The 12,277-nt window shown below is 38.8% G+C and overlaps 1 protein-coding gene across 1 annotated transcript; it reads left to right on the top strand.

Annotated features, from left to right (window-relative positions):
- The first annotated feature begins 9,195 nt into the window (after positions 1 to 9,195).
- Positions 9,196 to 10,670, top strand: Lurap1l (leucine rich adaptor protein 1 like). The gene has a single exon (XM_010630987.3). It carries the CDS (start codon positions 9,325 to 9,327, stop codon positions 9,769 to 9,771), a length of 447 nt encoding a protein of 148 aa, XP_010629289.1. The 5' UTR covers positions 9,196 to 9,324; the 3' UTR covers positions 9,772 to 10,670.
- The last annotated feature ends 1,607 nt before the right edge of the window (positions 10,671 to 12,277 follow it).

The following is a 12,277-nucleotide window of genomic DNA, read 5'->3' as shown; positions in this document are numbered from 1 at the left end:
GCCTCTGCCTCCTGAGTGCTGTGATTACAGATGTGAGCCACCACACCCGGCATAGGTCCCGTATTTTAATACAACACTTAAAAACTGTGAGAAAGGACCTAGTTAAATCTACACTACTTAGGTGGTTTTCTTGTCCAGTCTTTCCAACTCTTTGATGAGAACTGAGAAAAGCAAACCATGTACTTCCCAGTAACTCTGTAGAACCGTGGGGACCAACCTGTGGTCCTATGCCAGATATCTGCTTTTATCATCCTCATCTGTGGGCGTTCAAAACTGGAAGTGATGAATTAACATTGATTCACATGTTAATTTACAGTGCTAGAATAGCTATTTGCCTATCATTTACTGTGACAGTAGTGATTTTCAGATATAAGGAATATTAGAGGGTAAGAATAGAAATCAGTAATATATTCATAATTTCAGCTATCTCTTGTGAATCAGTGTATAACCCTTAGATAAAAATAGCATCATCATAATCCCATCACCTTACATATAAAATGTGAGGAGTGATCCTTGCTTGTAGAAAATTTATTGAATTTACATCAAAGCGTGTATGACATCACATATAATAGAGTAGAAGCATGAACTCCCATGCAAGCCAGTTCCTGTTTAAGCGAAATTATAGAATTGTTCCTTTCTTGAAAAAATACTAATTCTTATCCAATCCTAATCATTGACATTATATAGTCTAGATATCAGTCTTTTGTCTGTCTGAGGTGTAGCTGGCAAAAATTTTCCCCCTTTTGTAGGTTGTTTCTTCACTCTACTGATTAACAGGCCATGGTATTTTTACGAGCCTGCCTTTCTGTTAGATGGCACAGAGCAACAGCATTCACCGTATTTTTTATCAGAGTGCATAAAGACTCACAAAAGAAGATTTCTGGAGCTGTTTCAGAAAGGGACAAGAACAGCGGGCTCAGCATGTCTAAAGCAGAGTGTTTTGAGGAAGATTAATTGCAATGGATCTTTTATTGCAATACATTTTAAAAATTGAAACCCATACAATATTTTAAAACTTTATTTCAAATAAGTAGATATTAAAAAGAAAATATTTTTAAAAACAGTCTTCTATAAAAAAATCATTTTTACACCATATTTTTTATCATAACTTGTATTTTGTTAACAACCCCAGTTCACCCATGAATAACTCTACATTATGCAGCTTGGTGTTAGTGATAGTGGCTTCTTACTATATGAGTCTGTCTGAACCTGCTTACCAGGATAGAGAGATGTGTAGCATATTTTAGCTCTAAATGCACCAAAATTTATCAAAATATGAAAATATAAATGCTCAGCTATGTATCTAGACCTTGATTATGTACTTTCCCAGTATATTTCATGTTTCAATGATGCTGAAAATATAATCTCTATTCAGCACTTGAAACTTTTTCAAAAATACCATAATTTTCTGTAAATATTTGGTATTTACCTCAGATTGTATTCAGTTAACCATGTAGACAAAAATAAAATCATGTATAGAAAAATAAAAGCTCATGGGATACAATGAGTGTTCGATCTGTGTTTCATAAAGTGCAATATATAGGTAATACCTGCATTCTGCACCTTCTTAATGGTGTACTGGATAGGGGAGCTGTTTATTAAATTTTCAGGAGTTCTTTTGAGCCATTTATTAATCAGAATCATTGTTGAAACTAAAGATACATATATAAATCTACAATGTAATAAGTTACATTCAAAACAAAGGTAATAAGTATCCAAAATTATTCACTCCCTATTTGACTACATTTTGCTATCAATAATTTTTAAGTTACGCAAAATATCATATCTAAAACAGAAATATCACATATGCTGGAATGCATTATTAACTCCATATTTCATAACACCTCATTGGTAATTTGAAATTGACTGTGATAGGAGTACTTCCTCACAGAACTTGTAAAACACTATATATAAGAACTTGAATTTTAGTTTGTTGAATCTTGACATAAGAAAGTGATGGAGATAATTTTAATCTTACAGATTAAACTTGCAAAGTTTAGGATAGCACTACCTGTTACATTGCTCATAGTAAAAAGGAAAATATTCTTCATGTATTCAAAACATATTATCCAATTCATCAAAGAATGTGTTCATATAATTGGTGAACCAGTGAAGTTCTGGCATAACCAACAATAAGGCTGAAAAGGCTTTCATTTTAGTGAATATAATTTGCATTAGATGAGAGGTAATTTAGCAATAGGTCACATATTACATTGAATGATTTCGAAATAATGAGTTTTCATTTAGTGAATTGGGATCAACTCTATTTGTGAAACGCCCTTTGACTACAACCATGGATTGCATATCCAAGAGCTCACTAAGAATGAACAAAATCATTCTCTGAGAACCAGTTGGTTATATGGAATTTATGGTAAAGGTTACTTTATATTTCATTACTACAAAGTGTATTATACATATTTTGTGTAAGCACAATTTATATGACATATGGGATGATTTGGATTTTGAATGTCCCCCAAAGGCCCATGAATTAATGGTTTGATCTCACCCCAATGGAATTGGGAGGTGGAAGAAAACTTAGGTCATTACGCAAGTGACCTGGACAGGAATACTGGACCCCAGCTTCACCCTCGTGAGGTAAACTGGCCTTCTCTGACACACACCCCCTCCATGATGCACTGAGCTGCCAAAGTGATAGGGGAATCATGAATGATGGACTGAACCCTCTGAAACCATGAGCTAAACCATGAGCTAAAGCATAGAATTTTTTCTAGGGTGTTGACTGTTGAACATTCTCCAACCTACCACCCTGCATTTTTCCTCACAACCAGCATGGCTGCTACAGAGCACTGAGAAGCACATTATTGTGCCATAGTCCACCCTATGCAAATACTACTTTAAATTCAAAATTGGAAAAATGCAGAATATTTATTATAGAGCAATGAACGCACTTCTCTGGTGAGTGTCCTGTGTGTCTTTTCTGTGCATGTGAATATGCTTTTGTTAAATCATTCTACATGAATTTTTGTTCAGGTGATTTACTTACATATAATTCTGCTACATTAACCACAATTTATACTTTGCTCTTGCACATGGAAAGCACTCAGAGAAATGATTTTCATGTATTAGAATATGGAAAAGGGATCAACAGGACAGGTATTTAGGTACCAATTTGAACTAGAGCCTGGTGTAATAGACTGAAAAGCTGCATACCTCACTTTAGTAATCAGAAGACTCATCTCATCACTCATCTGAAAATGCTGCACAGATATGAGCAGACCTAGTGGCAGCAGGAATTTAATATCCACAGGAGTCTTATCTGCTCCTTTCACATAAACAAAAGCCACATTCTAGTTGATCAAAACAACATCAATCAGTAGCTGTGCTGAGGAAAGTATTTCTATGTAGTTCAGTCGTTGGGGGAAATTATACTTCTATATGATTTTGGGGAAAGACTAAACTGTCTTGTTTTAGTTATTTTTCAGTTCAACCTATAAACAACACAAGTGGAGGAAGACAAAGCTGAATTATGTAAAAATGGAATCCTCCATTGTCCAATTAGAAAATTTCACTAAATTTTGAACTGATCGAGAAAGCAATAGAATACTTTGCAGAGGGAACAGCAGTGACTTCTATATGGCTGCAGCTTTTCTCCTGAAGATTCCGAAGCAAAAAAAGCTGGTAGAACTGTTGTACAATGTCTTTTCAGATGGCAGAGAGACAGTAATATCCTCATGAATTTTCTGAGGAAACAGAAGTGCTTTATAAATATAGCTACTAATAAAACTGTTGGAAATTTTAAGCACAGGTAGGCAGAAAATCATGTGTGACCATCAAACTAAGGATATGGTGAATTTGGAAAGGGAGCAGATCTGCTTGTGAGGTTATGCAGAGGGAAGATGCAAATAAGCTGGAATAAGCTCCTGGAAACAATATTCAAAGTACCTTTACCACTGGAGCCTTCAGCTCATGCTTTAAAATCCATAAGTGTTATATAATATGGCTTAAAAAAAAAAAAGAGGCCTTGCAGAACTAAACTCTGTTTCCTGAAGTACAAATCAGGAAAAATGCCGATGTTTTCTCCTCATCAGAAACTAGGGTTAGAACGTCATATTAACAAGCATGCATAGTTCTCTATCTGAGAACTTGATTATAGACTTCTAAAGAAGTCTTTATTCTTCATAATTCTGATTACAGCTTGCAGGCCACTTGGGACTTATGCCATGCATATTTTGAATGTTACAGTATGAGTGTGTACCAGGGAGATAGCTTCTTTTCATGTGTCTAGTTGCCATTCATAAATAAAGAAGTAGGAGGGTGGTTATGAGAGGATTGATAACCTGATGCTGTCCATGCCTCCAGTGTGACAAGATAAAGTGAAAAATGCCCCCAGTTGGAAGATTCATCCAGCAGCTGGTGTGCACAGTTTGGTTAGTTTATAGACATATTAAAATGCTGTCCATGTTTATCTGGAGATACAACTCTAATTTTTAAACTCAAATGGTGAGAGCACCAATTACTCTTATTACTATAACACAACTTCTGATAAGGAAAAAAAATTCATGTAGATCTTAAACTTCTGGCTTTACCACAAGTTCGTTCCAGCTACGTTTTGTGCTGAAGCTACCAAGCAGCAAAACCGTTCTGTTGCCTCTGTGGCCTGCATCATTTTCCCATAGCAAAAATAATTTAGTAATCAAGTGACCACCACTGTAGGAAATAGCAGAGAGTACCTCAGAACTGGAGGGGAGTCAGACAGAATCTAACGAATGTCATCATCAGCTAACATCTAAATCACACATCTGAATGCACCTCAGGAGCCCTTGGTTCACTGGCAATCAGAATAAAATCCCATGAGTTTTTCCTCCTGTGAAAAGAAACTGAGTTCCTACACGCCATGCCACTACTAGTGCCAGTGAGAAATGGAGACCCTTTGCTATATTTTAATACTGCAGAAGACATCAAACTGATTGGCATTTCCTGATTAATGGGAAGTTTGAACACGTTCTTTCTTGGATTCAATCCTGTCACTTCGTGACCTTTGTATATATTTTTTTCCTTTTATGCTAAGGGTTGAACTCAGAGCCTTCCCAATGAGCTATATCCCCTGCCTCTTTATATATTTTTATTTTGAGACAGGGTCTCACTAAGTCTCTAAGTTGCCTAGGCTTTGCCCGAACTTGATATCCTCCTGACTCAGCCTCTAAGAGCGCTGGGATTACAATACTCAGCTCACTTGTAATTTTTCAGTGTTAAAATGACAGTTTGGAAGAAAGCATAGGTCTAGTGAAGTTTACTCTTAGGAACATTTGCCCTTTCAAATTTGATCATGGACCCAGTCACTTGTCAAATCAACATAGATCTTCAGCACAAGACCAGGTGTGGTGAATCATGGGAGACTTAGCATGAAGAAGAACCACAGTGCAGAAGCTGGAGGAGCTGGGGAGATGGAGAGGAGGAAAGGCACCCACGTCCCTCTGGGTCGGTCAGTCTAGACACATTTCGGAGCACACACAATGTCCTGTTTGCTCCCTGGGTCAGTTCACTTCACCGGGTGTTTACAGGACGCTGGGTGCTAGTACCAGTTAGCGCCTCTGAGCAAACATGATGTTAATGTGCAACTCACTTCTAGAATCCACTTCCTTTTAGAGATGCTGTCTGCACTTTGCAAATTTCAGACAGGAAGAATTAGACCAGTCGTTTGGTGTATAAATCCTGGGAATGAATAGAAACAGGACTGTATGCTGGGAATGCTCCTCTGCTGAAATGACTTTTCCTGAACTACCGCTCTTCTTTCTCTCAAGTCACGTAACACTGCGTCACTGACCTGCAGAAAATCCCAGGCTCCTTTCCAGTGGTGCAGTTTTATTCAAAGTTGGTAATTCGCATGCTGGATAGATCTTAATTCAGCAAATACTCTGTATAGAGGAACAGTCTTCGGACACCTGGCATAGAGTGGTGACAGGCAGACAAGGCCCTCTGCATCCTGTGATTCCTCTGTGCACACTGGGAGACAGAAAATGAGTTACAAGTAAACAGCAGAATGATAACTTGTCATCAACACTATGAGAAACAACAACAACAAATAACACATGGAAGCTTAATTCAGGGAGCACAGAGTTCAGCTCCATGGTAGATCAGGGTCGGGTTCTGCATTTAAACTTAACCCCTGAGTGTCCTCAGGGTCACTGGACTCCATGAGACTCCAGAGGAAAGCTTCATGCCACCGGGACAAGACAATCCTGCTCTGAATTGATGGCCCAATGCCGTAATTCAAGGAGAAAGGCAGGCAGCTGGGGAGAAGGAGCAGCATGGCCGTTTAGTGCTTTGGCTGACACTTCATGCTTCCAAGGGACAGCGGCCGTGAGACTGTGCCTCGGTTCTCAGGCAGCAGTGAGGGCTCCTGGGAAGAGCCCACAGTGGCCATGTGAGCTGGCATGCCCAGAGCTTCCACACTGGGAAGCCGTGGATGCTTCCCAAGGACATGGGAGTCAACACAGGTCAGCCTGTAATCAGCAGCAGCCAGATCAACACGTTGACTTTGCTTTCATCATTTTCCCCCAACAATGGTTCAGTGGCCCGTGAAATTCCACTTTCAGAAGCAAAAGATTTTTTTATTTAAATAAATCATGTCATGGTCAAAATAAACTTTTGCTACTTGTAGCCAATCCCCTCTTATTGCACAATAAAGTGTGGGGGGGGGAGGGACTTGTATTTGATACAGCCAGCGTGTAAGCCAAAAACTACCTACAGAAAAATTATTCTAAGTCTCTTTAGACCCCAGAGTGACACAATGGCTGGGACCATGTAATTATTACTGTCCTAAAAGCTTGACTTTCACAGATCCTAAAATTATGACTATTTCTCAGAATCAAAGACCTATGGAAGATATAGCTTCTTTCTTTAAGGGGCTAACAGATTAGTTGACAAAAAGGCTAGGGCCAGGGATTTAGCTCAGTGGTTCCACCACCTGCCTTGAAAGCACCAGATCCTGAGTTCAATCCCCAGTACCAAATAAAAGACAGTACAAAATTAAGCTGTGCTGTGAGCTACAAACCAAGCAGATGATAGCGGTGAAGTGGGCCTGCAGAGGAGACAGGGCTCAGCAAGTAGTGTTTGATAGCAGAAATAGGGTTGCAAGGATGGGGAGGATTTGGACAGGAAGAGCATGGAAAATTTTTGAGTGATAGGAATAAAAGTTCCTGCCCAGACCTGGACAAAAGCATTTGCGTGGGACAGGATGGGGTGGGACCACACACAGCTTGAGTCCATCTGGGGAACTGTGGGACACAGATGGACCTTGCTCCATGTGGTCATGGGCTTGGCAAGTCCCATGAGCTACAGACGTCTGCTAAGGAGTTTTGAAACAGTCTGATGCGTACTGATACCCTACCCTCCTCAGTGGGCCTGGGCACCTTGTTAGTGATTTGTAAATATTTGTATTGCTGGTAACTTGAATGGTGTCAGTTGGCTCGTAGAGGGTGAGGTTAATTCATACATAAAGACTTCCACAAAGCATCAGCCCTCAACCAAAGTCACTGCAAGGTCATTAAAACATTACCCCAAACAGAAAAGCATCTCGGTGCACCTCCTCCAGTTGATGAGCATTTCCAAGAAAAATAATTTCTCACAGTTACTATGCACACAATTGATCTTTGGTTCTTTCTTCAGAGAAGATGAGGATCACAGCAAAATTAAAATTCTTTAAAGTGTACTTTATGCTTCTTGTAATTATATTTACATTTTTATTGTTTTGAAACCAACAATCCCACATCTACTGGAGTCATTAGTGAAAGCGTCACCTCTCCTAATGTTTATTCGCCGTGGTCACTCAGCCCAAAGTTCGACTTCAGTTACGAATTAACTCCACCAGGAAATATTTTTATATGAATGCATACTTTCAAAGACAATAGGCTCCTTTTTCTCTTATGGCCTGAGTCATTCAAGGGTGAGTTCCTTTGCTAATTCTTCAAACACATCAATCTGAGTTAGCCCTGAATCTTAAAGAGAGAATTGGTGTGCCTCATCTTTCTGGGTTAATAGTCCAAGTGAAGGAACAAGAATTCATTTTCAAACCGAAATGAATCTGAGTGGGAACTCTGGTGACCAAACAATCCCTGCTTACCTATCCAGGCATCGGAATCTACAGGATTCACATCTTCCAGTCCAGCAAAAACTGGCAATTTTGAGCAATCTTATCACAACCTCCTTCCTGAAGCCGCTAGACCCTCTTTGGGAGCAAATGTTCACATTGAACTTTGAGGCATGCAAGAGACTTTGTCTTGTGGTTTTAGAGATAGATTTCTCCAAAGTAATTTAGAATTTCAGAAATACTTCACACCTCAGGTGTGACAGTGATTGAGGGAGTTCTAAAACATTCTCATATCCCAGTTTTGATCAGTATGTCCCTCCCATATCTGAAACAAATCATCAGATGTACAAAAATATCCGTACCCTTCATCTTACAAACTGAATCATCCTAGTGTGCTAACACCCTTTTGGATTCAGAGAGCATTAGAACAGTTTCATTCTTAAGAGAAAAAGCATTATTCGCTACTCTCTGTTGATATAATCATAAAATGTATAGCCCTTTTATGTACTCTTAATTCTTTTCTGTAGATTTCAGTTTTTTCATCTGTACATGGGGAATAAAATGACATCTCTAGAGCAGGGTTACATCTTGCTGATGAATGTTGAATTTTTATAACGATGCCTGGAATATCATTGCTCAACAAGCAGAGGCTTATAATGATGCTGACAATAACCCCCCCAATTTTCATACCTTCGTCTTTCCTCCACCTTTCAGGATCCACACACACATTTCCATGCGAACATAGACAAACTATTACTCGGGCCAGAAAGAATACATTTCTTTGCAGAGACTTTGCCATTGGATATATTTCTGGGTAGTTTGGTTAGGTTCATGGACTGGTGGGAGTTACTGACTCTTGGGGCCTGGTGCATCTGCAGGGAGCGAGTTCTTCCATTCTAATTCTTACTATGGGTCATAGTTACATTCATTGTTGGGATCATGTACCTTTACATGGCAAGTCTTGATTCTCATTTTTTTCCCCTTACCTCTGCCCTCCCTTCACCCCCTCCTCCCCTCCCCATCTACAAACACTTTATTTTCATCTTTTCATTCTCTCACATTTTTTTCTTTTCCCTTTTTGTTCTTCCCCTACGTATCACACCTTCCCTACACCTTTAGCTCCTTTCCTCCCATTTCTAAATGTCAGTAATCTTATTAGTTCGATTCTAATTCTTACTATGGGTCATCAATTTACAAAAAGACCCTCCGATAAAGGGCACTTGTATTATTTCCTGTGAACTTTGAATTGTGCACAGCAGCAGCCGGGGTCTCAAATGAATTGGGGGTTTCTCAAGAACGTAGAGTCAGCAACGTCTTTCTTTCCTCTCCCCTCTTCTCTGCAGGTTAACCTCAGAGCTACCGACGTCAGGCTCATGCGCCAGTTGCTTGTAATCAACGAGAGCATTGAGGCCATCAAGTGGATGATCGAGGAGAAGGCCACCATCACCAGTCGGGGCAGCAGTCTCAGCGGCAGCCTGTGCAGCTTACTGGAGAGTCAGAGCACCTCCTTGCGCGGCAGCTGCAGCAGCCTGCAGGACGGCGGCAGCGACGGGCTGGACGGCATCTCCGTGGGGAGCTATCTGGACACCTTGGCGGACGACGTCCCGGGGCATCAGACCCCGTCCGACTTGGACCAGCTCAGTGACAGTTCCGTGACAGAGGACTCTCAGGCTCCGCGCAAGCACCCCAAATTGGATCCCCAGTACTACTGCTTTGGCTGATGACCCTGCTTTTGGCATGGGACTGTTGTGCAATTAACTTGTATCTATCCTTCTTCTCTGCTGCTATATTTTTGGTGTGTTTTTTTAAAATAAGAAAACCTTTCTGAAGAAGCTTATTTTTAAATTGCTTCATGGTCTTTCTTTTGCTCCCAATATTTCTCATCTAGATTGATTTATTTTTCTTCTATCTCTATTTATTACAATATTTTTCTCCCTTTTACTGTAGCACAACATAGGGAGAAAAGAATAAGCAATAAATGTGTTTTTGCTTTTGTTTTCAGAGCAAGGGGTCAGGGATTATAAGAAATACTTTGTTAAATTTTACAATAAACCAAAGTCTGATAACTGTTAAATTTATTGCTTGTGTTTTTAAATGAGTCAAGATTTTATTTCCAAAATATAACAAAATATAGCCGTAGCAGTATATTAGGTTGAATAGAATACTCAGAATAAAACTAGCATAATTTCTTGCCTGAGTGTATAATCAGAGCTACTGTTAGTCAAATACTTCTACGTGACCGTTGTTTGAAACCCCCCACTATCTTCACTTTGCTCAACTAACCCTGCTACTGATGCTGTAGCTTAGCACTACGTCAGCACCAAGTTTAACTCAAACCTTAGACTTTTTTATTCGATAACATATATTATTCTCCCAAATTTCAAAGAATAATTCAGATTAATTGTAAAGATGATTAGAGGAAAAGATGCCCTAATTTTGAGATTTTGTTGGCATTTTCTTGTATGAATTTGCCATTCTGATAGGGCCTATAAATGCATAGATACGTACATATGTGTGGTGAATGGCAAGATTGATTCATATATAAATATAGATATAATAGAGAAGCAGAATCATTATTCATTTATGAAGTTCAGTATATTTTTTCATCATGGGATAAACAAATAATCTTTTAGTTTCCTGAAATGATACCTAGAACTATTATATATAACTCATGTGGTGAATGAAAATATTTAGTTTTGAAGTGATGCTATTAATCCTCTACATTTATCTTGATGATTCCTAGTGAGATGATTTAATTAAGATTTCAACCTCTTCTTTGTAATGATGTTTGTTTTTACACCACTTTCTGACATGAGTCAAAAAGTCTTCTTACTTAAACCTGAGAAATGTTCATATTCAAAAATGTTTTCTCTCAAATTTCCTGTTACTATATACTCGTTGCCCACTTGTCATATTCATTGTTTATTTCCAGGATATATATCGTTCAATTTCCAATTGAGATTTTTCAGGGCCTGTATTATACATGACTGTTTTTCCAAATTGCTTGATATAATTTGCATAACAACTATTTCATGGCATGAGAACTGTCACTGTTCTACACTTGTCTTAGTTACTTTCTCATTCCTGAGCCAAATACTCAATGCCCACAAGTTAAAGGAGGAAAGTTTTATTTCAACTCACAGTTTGTAGAGGTTTCAGTTCACAGTTGGCTGGCTCCAAGACAGGGTGGCGTGGCAGAGGGGCATCACAGAGGAGAAACAGTCCATGGCATGGTGGGCAGGAAGCAAAAGCAGCAGCAGCAGCAGCAAGCCTCCCTTTATATTCTATCCAGCCTACACAGTGCCCAGTATGGGCTTCCCATTAGGCACACCCAGAATTGTGCTAAATCAATCAGTGGACTAAGGTAGTATCACAAATCCTTAATCTCTATATCACACCCTTAATACACATTCACACACCCAAGATTCAAGCACCTTTGAAATACTCCAACTATGACCGCATGAGGCTTTGTGGGAACACTTAGATACAATCATAACAATACTTAAGGAAACTGAGGCACATAGACAGTAAGTAACTAGGTCAAATATCCAGAAAGTGTCAAAGCTAGAATTGGAACTTGGGTATGTCTTATCACTAACAATGACACTCCATAATCTCTTTGCAGTTTACTGACATTAAATAATAAAATGTGAATGAGAAAAAAAACTTAATGATAAAAACAATAATGTAGCCAACATTTTTTCTCTAATCGGTAGCATTGATTTTTCCCAATTCTGAGCTTACCAAGTGCTTTCTTGAAATCACACATTCAGAGTCATTTTCGTGCCAAGTCTGGGAGTTGGCCGCACAGCAGTTGTTCCTAATATAGTCCTCCTTTTCTACACATTTTTATTTTCAATTTAGTATAGGATGCTTGGTTGGTTATTTTGTTTGGTTTTAATCTGTAATCAAACTAAGAAGTTTTTTGCATGCATTGTTTATCAAATTAAAATTATAGAGTATCCATTGTTACTCGATAGAGAAAACATTCTTGAAAGACCAAATAATTTCAAACAGAAAGTAATGAAATATATAACCATCTCTCTACAACATCATAAGAAAACTATTCTGAGTGAGAAAGAAATGGGCAGACAGCAATTTAAAAGGGGACAAGAGCAAATCTAACCCATTATTTCCTTAGAATGGGCTATGCACATGAGAGACAATTTCTGTTTTCAGATCACAGTTTCAGACTGGGAATTCATTCTGGCAAATTTCTTTTACACC

The sequence above is a fragment of the Fukomys damarensis genome, unplaced genomic scaffold, assembly GCF_012274545.1.
Source record: "Fukomys damarensis isolate Sample0158 unplaced genomic scaffold, DMR_v1.0_HiC HiC_scaffold_31, whole genome shotgun sequence".
Taxonomy (NCBI): domain Eukaryota; kingdom Metazoa; phylum Chordata; class Mammalia; order Rodentia; family Bathyergidae; genus Fukomys; species Fukomys damarensis.
Note: the sequence above shows the minus strand (reverse complement) of the source record. Positions and strands in the feature narration are given on the sequence as shown.

What these genes read in the sequence shown, in the direction of transcription:
- Lurap1l (XM_010630987.3), top strand. Translation starts at nt 9,325, where the DNA reads ATGAATTGGGGGTTTCTCAAGAACGTAGAGTCAGCAACGTCTTTCTTT.